The sequence below is a fragment of the Mandrillus leucophaeus genome, unplaced genomic scaffold (genome assembly GCF_000951045.1).
Source record: "Mandrillus leucophaeus isolate KB7577 unplaced genomic scaffold, Mleu.le_1.0 Scaffold231, whole genome shotgun sequence".
Classification (NCBI taxonomy): Eukaryota; Metazoa; Chordata; class Mammalia; order Primates; family Cercopithecidae; genus Mandrillus; species Mandrillus leucophaeus.
This window is the reverse complement of record NW_012102377.1, coordinates 286078-294152: the sequence shown is the minus strand read 5'-3', so window position 1 is coordinate 294152 and position 8075 is coordinate 286078. Positions and strand designations below refer to the sequence as shown.

Here is an 8075-nt window from a genome sequence, read left to right as displayed (position 1 = left end):
CGGAGCCCCCCGCTGCTGGCGGCCACAGGGCGGCTGGACCAGGAGGTCGGTGTCCAGCCCAGGAGGGGAGCCTCAGGCCAGGGAGGGGCAGAGGCTAGGCCTGAGGCCTGGACCGCTCAGTGAGCAGGACCCGGTTCCGCCCGAAGGATGAAGACTTGTCTTAAAAGATGACAACGTACAGGAAAGGCCCATCAGCCGATCTCCCCCTGCCTGGCCCACAGCGCCCCTCAAACCCTCACCACCCTCTCTCACTGCCTAGCCTGCCTCCCTACCTCCTCTCTGAGGTCGCTTCTCATTCTTGTGTTACCCAGGACACGGACCTAGCCAGAAAGCGGCAGCATTCCCCTTTCTGTGGAATGACAGTGTCTCTCTCTCATTGTAACTTATCCTCAGGCCCATTCGACCATCCCCTCTTGCTTCCTCACCCCCTTCCTTCACCCAAGGGACCCTCTGCCTCTCCAACCCACTCCCAGCCTCCTTTCTCTTAGTTCCAGTGGTCATGCCTGCCTCCCTGTCTCTCCCACCCACACGCACCCACTATCCTCCCAGCTATCCCAGCACCCTCCTTCCTAATCTTGGGAGACATCTCGTCTGGCTGGTCGGGAAAATTCCAGAATCTAGGCCACACTTCTCAGCAGACATGCCCATCCTTGGGGAGGAGGAACAGGAGAGAGTCTGAGGAAGTTCTAGGGGACAGGGGGATGATGGGAACAAGGTCAGGCTGGGACGCCCCTGAGGACAGAGACTGTGGGGAGACTGGGACTAGGAAGAAAGCAAAGGAGCTAGAGCCAGGGCCAAAGGAAAAGGGGGGCCAGCAGGGAGGTATTTGCGGGGGAGGTCCAGCAGCTGTCTTTCCTAAGACAGGGACACATGGGCCTGGTTATTCCTCTTGTCACATGTGGAACGGTAGGAGATGGAAGAGGGAGACAGAACAAGCAAAGGAGGGCCCCATGCACAGAGAGCTGTGTGTGTAGCCCTCCAAGTCACTAGACCCCAGCAGACCAGCACCTAAGCCCAGGCATAACCCGGTTCATGCCTGCGCACATATATGCGCCCCACACCTGACAGTCCTCTCAACCAGTCTAAACCCTTTCCCCATAACACCAGCCCATAACAGGAGATTTCTCTCATGTGGGCAATATCCGTATTCCCACTTCAAAAAGGGGTATAACAAGACAAGACCCCCTAGGGGGTTATAGAAAGAAAAACAGGAAAGCAAGTGTCCTGTTGGATTTCAGCAGCAGGTGTGATGTCCAGGGAAAAGAAATTTGGATAACCAGGAAGTGAAAACCTCACCAATCTAAAACAAGACTTCTGGGCTTCTTCCCCAGTGACACAAATGTCCTGCCAGATTCCTCCTGGAAAAAAACCTCTGCTCCTGTCCCCCTCCAGGTCCCAGGTTGCCCATGTCCAGGAAAAGATGAATCCCCCTATCCAAGTCTTCTCCATGGTGTGTGTGGGTGGAGGAGTGGACCCTGGTCCAGGCAGGGGCTCCAGGGAAGAGAAGGCGTCACTTCCGGGGGCCTTCGCCAGTGTCTGGTGGTTCCCTCCTCTGATTGGGCAGAAGTGGCCCAGGCAGGCGTGTGACCTGCTGTGGAGGGGCTGTGCCCCACTGCCACATGTCTTCCTACCCATCTGCTCCCCAGAGGGCTGCCTGCTGTGCACTTGGGTCCTGGAGCCCTTCTCCACCCGGTGAGTGGCCAGCAGGGTGTGGGGTTATGTGAGGGTATAAAGGACAGCAAAGAGAAATGGTCTCCCAGCTGGGGGAGGGGCAGGAAAACTGGAACCTACAGGCACTGACCTTTGTCGAGAAGAGTGTAGCCTTCCCAGAATGGGAGGAGCAGGGCAGAGCAGGGGTAGGGGGTGGGGTGCTGGTTTCTGAGGGACTGATCACTTACTTGGTGGAATACAGCACAGCCCTGACTGGCCCTAAGGAAAGGGGACATGAGCCCAGGGAGAAAATAAGAGAGGGAGTTGCACTTCGGGCTTAGCGAACACAGTACTAAGATGGGCACATCCCCAATCCCCATTCTTAGCTGGTCATTCCTTGTTAGCTTAAGGTTCTGAATCTGGCGCTAGGGAAGCTGGGCTAGGCAAGCCAGGGCACAAGGAGAGGGTAATGGGAGGAGGGCCCATGCATGTTGACAGACCTACAGGAAATCCCAATATTGAATCAGGTGCAAGCCTCTTTGCACAACTTGTGAAAGGAGGAGGAAGCCATGTGGGGGGTCCTGTGAAGGAACCGGAAGGGGTTCTGCCAAGGGGGCAGGGAGGCAGGTGTGAGCTATGAGACAGATATGTTAGTGGGCGACCAAGGCAAAGTAAGCGCCTAAGGTGGGCATCACCCAGCAGGTGCCCCTTCCTGGGTAGCTGGTCTCAGGAAGGAAGTCCCAGGACTGTTAGCCCATCTCTTGACCTCAGATAATGGAGTATTTCAGGACTTGGAGTCCAAAGAAAAGCTCCAGAGGTTTTTATGTGTGGGGGTACATAGGGAAAGAATAGAGGTTAATTTTTCCCATACTGCCCCTTAATCCTGACCTCTAAGTGGTCCCAGTTACAGCTTTGTGCAGTTTCCCACCCCAGCCCCACTCCCCACTGCAAAAGTTACCCGTCAACATATTGTGCATGTTTGCCAATTCCTCACCCGGGCCCTGCATCCCATTTTCCACTCTCTTCTCCAGGCTGAAGCCACAATACTTTCCTTCTCTATCCCCATCCCAGATTTTCTCTGACCTAACAACCAAGGTTGCTCAGAATTTAAGGCCAATTAAGATATGTATGTATACATACCATGTCCTGCTGTTCTCAGCAGGGGTAGGCGGCAACAAATCCATGTCAGATTCACGGAGGAGGCCTGACAAAAAGGAGACACCATATGCTTTCTTTTTTCTTTTCCTTTTTTTTTTTTTTTTTTGAGACGGAGTTTCGCTTTTATTGCCCAGGCTGGAGTGCAATGGCAGGATCTCAGCTCACGGCAACCTCCACCCCCTAGGTACAAGCGATTCTCCTGTCTCAGCCTCCCAAGTAGCTCGGATTACAGGCATATGCCACCATGCCCTGCTAATTTTTTTGTATTTAGTAGAGACGGGGTTTCACCATGTTAGTCAGGCTGGTCGCGAACTCCTGACCTTGGACTCCCAAAGTGCTGGGATTACAGGCGTGAGCCACTGCACCCGGCACACCATATGCTTTCATCACAAGAAAATGTGAGAGAAGTCAGGCCTTTGGCAGTTCCAGGCTGGTCAGCATCTCAAGCCCTCCCCAGCATCTGTTCACCCTGCCAGGCAGTCTCTTCCTAGAAACTCGGTTAAATGTTCACTCTTCTTGCCACTTTCAGGATAGATTCCTCATCCTTGGCCCGCCTTTGACCCACCCTACTCTGCCCAGAAGTGCAAGAGCCCAAGCCGCCTCCATGGCCCCAGGAAGGATTCAGGGGAGAGGCCCCAAACAGGGAGCCACGCCAGCCAGACACCCCGGCCAGAATGGAGCTGACTGGTGAGAACACTCTTGAGGGGCTAGGGCCAGATGGAAACATGACAGAAAGGGAGAGAGAAAGGAGACACACTGCAGGGGCAGGGAGCTGGGGGAACCCATTCTCTCAAAAATAAGGGGTCTGAGGGGTGGATTCCCTAGATTTCGGGTCTGGGTCCTGAATGGGAATTCCTGGAATACCAGCTGACATGATTTCCTCCTTATCTTTCAACCTCACCTCTCCTCATCTAAGAATTGCTCCTCGTGGTCATGCTTCTCCTAACTGCAAGGCTAACTCTGTCCAGCCCGGCTCCTCCTGCCTGTGACCCCCGAGTCCTCAGTAAACTGCTTCGTGACTCCCGTGTCCTTCACAGCAGACTGGTGAGAACTCCCAACATTATCCCCTTTATCCGCGTTAACTGGTAAGAGACCCATACTCCCGGGAAGACACCACTTCCTCTAACTCCTTGAGCCAATGACTATTCTTCCCATATTATCACCACCTACTGATCACACTCCCTGACAAGGATTAATCTTTGCAATATAGCCATCATTTAAAAGCTCTCGTCTAGACGTAGTACTCATGGAGGACTACCCTTCTCACTAGGCTACCATAGCCCTCTCTATTTCAGCTCCCTTCTCCCCACAACAATCTTTTTCAACAGAGCCTGTGCCCAGAGGTTAACCCTTTACCCACACCTGTCCTGCTGCCTGCTGTGGACTTTAGCTTGGGAGAATGGAAAACCCAGATGGTAAGAAAGCCGTTCCTAACCTTGGCTTCCCTAAGTCCTGTCTTCAGTTGCCTACTGCTTCCCATGGATTCTCCAACATTCTTGAGCTTTTTAAAAATATCTCACCTTCAGCTTGGCCACCCTAACCCAATCTACATTCACCTATAATGATAGCCTGTGGATAAGATGATGGCTTGCAGGTCCAATATGTGAATAGATTTGAAGCTGAACACCATGAAAAGCTGGAGAGAAATCACTCATGGCCATGCCTTTGACCTATTCCCACTCAATCTTCTTAAATTGGCATGAAGAAGTAAGACTCGTATGTCATCCACAGATGACACAAAGCTGGGAAGTACCACTAAAATAACAAAAGACCGAATCAAGATTCAAATCACTGAAAGACTAGGTCAAAAACAAGGTGAAATAACAGAGATAAAAAGTTCTACATGTGGGCCAGGAGCTCACGCCTGTAATCCCAGCACTTTGGGAGGCCGAGGCGAGTGGATCAGCTGAGGTCAGGAGTTTGAGAGCAGCCTGGCCTACATGGCGAAACCCCGTCTCTACTAAAAATACAAAATTAGCTGGGCATGGTGGTACATGCCTGTAATCCCAGCTACTCAGGAGGCTGAGGCAGGAGAGTCACTTGAATCTGGGAGGCAGAGGTTGCAGTGAGCCGAGATCATGCCAATGCATTCCAGCCTGGGCGACAAGAGCAAAACTCCATCTCAAAAAGAAAAAAAGAAAAAGAAAAAAGTTCTACATGTGTAAATTAATGAGTAAAGTCCTATGCCAGCTTTCAGGCCACAATGCCCTGCTTCCATCATTTAAGCCTCTGGCCCTAGCACTTCCTATGAAAAGGATCTGAAAGAATTAAATTGCCCCCAAACTTGCCATGTAACATTACTGAAGCAGCTATTCTTAAAGCTAGTAATTCTTTTCTGTTCAATGTTTAGCATCCCCATTTTGGAAATGCTCCTAGAGAACTCTATTCTGAGTGGACTACACTTAAATATACTGGCCTGAACATTGGACATCCCCCTGAAGACGTATGCTAATTTGTTAAGAGAGACCATATTAAACTAACACGTGTCCAGAAAGCAGCAGCCTGAACAGTAAGAGACCAGAAGCATGTTTTATGAGCAATAATTTAAAAAACTAAAATCTATCCTCAAGAGCCCTAGCATCCCTTCTTCCCTCAGTACTGAGTCAGGGAAGAAGGGCAGTTCCTATGGGTCCCTTCTAGTCCTTTCTTTTCATCCTTATGATCATTATGATAGAGTCTCATATCTATATTTAGTTTATTTATTTATTATTATTTATTATTTGAGACGGAGTCTCACTCTATCCCCCAGGCTGGAATGCAGTGGCACGATCTCAACTCACTGCAACCTCAGCCTCCCTGATTCAAGCGATTCTCCTGCCTCAGTCTCCCACGTAGCTGGGATTACAGCTGCCCACCACCATGCCCAGCTAATTTTTGTATTTTTAGTAGAGATGAGGTTTCACCATGTTGGCCAGGCTGGTCTTGAACTCCTGACCTCAGGTGATCCACCTGCCTCAGCCTCCCAAAGTGCTGGGATTACAGGCGTGAGCCACTGCACCCGGCCTTCATTCGGTTTAAAAATCAAATGATCCTAAGGTTTTGCAGCAGAAAGAGTAAATTTGCAGCACTAGAACCAAGAGGTAAAAGCTATAACAGGGCAGATTTCAGCAACGTAAGAAAAAAAGGAGCTCTTCTCACTGAAACCAAGTTTAAGACCAGGCTGGACTAGCGGACCCTGGAGTTTTTGAAGCAGAGGCTGATGACCAGCTGTCGGGATACTGGGAAGGAATTCCTGCCCTGGGTGGGACCTTGGTCCTGTCCAATTCTCAGCCTGTATGATTCACTCTGCTGGCTACTCCTACAGGTTCCCCACCCGCTATTAGTGTGCCCTTTGAGGCAGTGCACTTCTGTCTTCCATCTCTTTCTCAGGAGGAGACCAAGGCACAGGACATTCTGGGAGCAGTGACCCTTCTGCTGGAGGGAGTGATGGCAGCACGGGGACAACTGGGACCCACTTGCCTCTCATCCCTCCTGGGGCAGCTTTCTGGACAGGTCCGTCTCCTCCTTGGGGCCCTGCAGAGCCTCCTTGGAACCCAGGTAGGTCCCCAGTCAAGGGATCTGTAGAAACTGTTCTTTTCTGACTCAGTCCCCCTAGAAGACCTGAGGGAAGAAGGGGTCTTCCAGGGAGCTCAAGGGCAGAAGAGTTGATCTCCTAAGAGTGCTCCCTGCCAGCCACAATGCCTGGGTGCTGGTATCCTATTTTTCCTACTTAGACAAGGGAGGCCTGAGATCTGGCCCTGGTCTTTGGCCTCAGGACCGTCCTCTGCCCTCAGCTTCCTCCACAGGGCAGGACCACAGCTCACAAGGATCCCAATGCCATCTTCCTGAGCTTCCAACACCTGCTCCGAGGAAAGGTGCGTTTCCTGCTGCTTGTAGGAGGGCCCACCCTCTGCCTCAGGCGGGCCCCACCCACCACAGCTGTCCCCAGCAGAACCTCTCTAGTCCTCACACTGAACGAGCTCCCAAACAGGACTTCTGGATTGTTGGAGACAAACTTCACTGCCTCGGCCAGAACTACTGGCTCTGGACTTCAGAAGCAGGGATTCAGAGCCAAGATTCCTGGTCTGCTGAACCAAACCTCCAGGTCCCTGGACCAAATCCCCGGATACCTGAACAGGATACACGAACTCTTGAATGGAACTCGTGGACTCTTTCCTGGACCCTCACGCAGGACCCTAGGAGCCCCGGACATTTCCCCAGGAACATCAGACACAGGCTCCCTGCCACCCAACCTCCAGCCTGGATATTCTCCTTCCCCAACCCATCCCCCTACTGGACAGTACACACTCTTCCCTCTTCCACCCACCTTGCCCTCCCCTGTGGTCCAGCTCCACCCCCTGCTTCCTGACCCTTCTGTTCCAACACCCACCCCTACCAGCCCTCTTCTAAACACATCCCACACCCACTCCCAGAATCTGTCTCAGGAAGGGTAAGGTTCTCAGACACTGCCGACATCAGCATTGTCTCATGTATAGCTCCCTTCCCTGCAGGGAGCCCCTGGGAGACAACTGGACAAGATTTCCTACTTTCTCCTGAAACCCAAAGCCCTGGTAAAAGGGATACACAGGACTGAAAAGGGAATCACTTTTCACTGTACATTATAAGCCTTCAGAAGCTATTTTTTTAAGCTATCAACAATATTCATCAGAGCAGCTAGATCTTTGGTCTATTTTCTGCAGAAACTTGCAGCTCACTGGTTCTCTATGTGCTCTTTTTCTATGACAATTCTGCAAAGGCCTGGGCTGGCCTGGCATTTGAACAGAGGGAGAGACCTTGCATCAGAAAAGGTCTTGCATCAGAAAACAGAAAAAGGGTAATTTCCTTTGCTTCAAGTTCAAGGCCTTCCAACGCCCCCATCCCCTTTACTATCATTCTCAGTGGGACTCTGATCCCACATTCTTAACAGATCTTTCCTCTTGAGAAATGAATAAGCTGCCTCTCAGAGACGCTGTCCCTATACAATAGACAAAACTGAGCTTGTATAAGGAATAAATGAGAGCACCCAAAAGCTCCCTGAAAAACAAGGGAAACGTGTTCTTCGAGAGTGGCAATAGATCCCCCTCACGCTGCCACCCCCAACAAAAAAAGCTAACAGGAAGCCTTGGAGAGCCTCACACCCCAGGTAAAGCTGTGTAGACAGTTCAGTAAAGACAGGACCTGGATGTGACAGCTGAGCAAACAGCTAGAGCTTTGGCAGCTCAGCAGGAGGCTTTGCCAGGCATGGACGCCTGCCTCCCTCCTGTGGAGGTCAGGGGGAAGTGCAGGAA

The 8075-nt window shown here is 51.5% G+C and overlaps 1 protein-coding gene across 5 annotated transcripts; it reads left to right on the top strand.

Moving 5' to 3' along the window:
- Positions 1–89: 89 nt before the first annotated feature.
- Positions 90–7823, top strand: THPO (thrombopoietin). Of its 5 annotated transcripts, XM_011981825.1 has the most exons (8): positions 90–186; positions 1393–1692; positions 3338–3495; positions 3725–3852; positions 4137–4223; positions 6178–6345; positions 6582–6662; positions 6779–7823. In XM_011981825.1, exons 3-8 carry the CDS (start codon positions 3483–3485, stop codon positions 7154–7156), a joined length of 855 nt encoding a protein of 284 aa, XP_011837215.1. In that variant the 5' UTR covers positions 90–186; positions 1393–1692; positions 3338–3482; the 3' UTR covers positions 7157–7823. The 5 variants fall into 5 exon arrangements, with proteins under 5 accessions (XP_011837215.1, XP_011837214.1, XP_011837213.1 ...); XM_011981824.1 differs by having other exon boundaries at positions 6599–7823; XM_011981823.1 differs by having other exon boundaries at positions 6594–7823.
- The last annotated feature ends 252 nt before the right edge of the window (positions 7824–8075 follow it).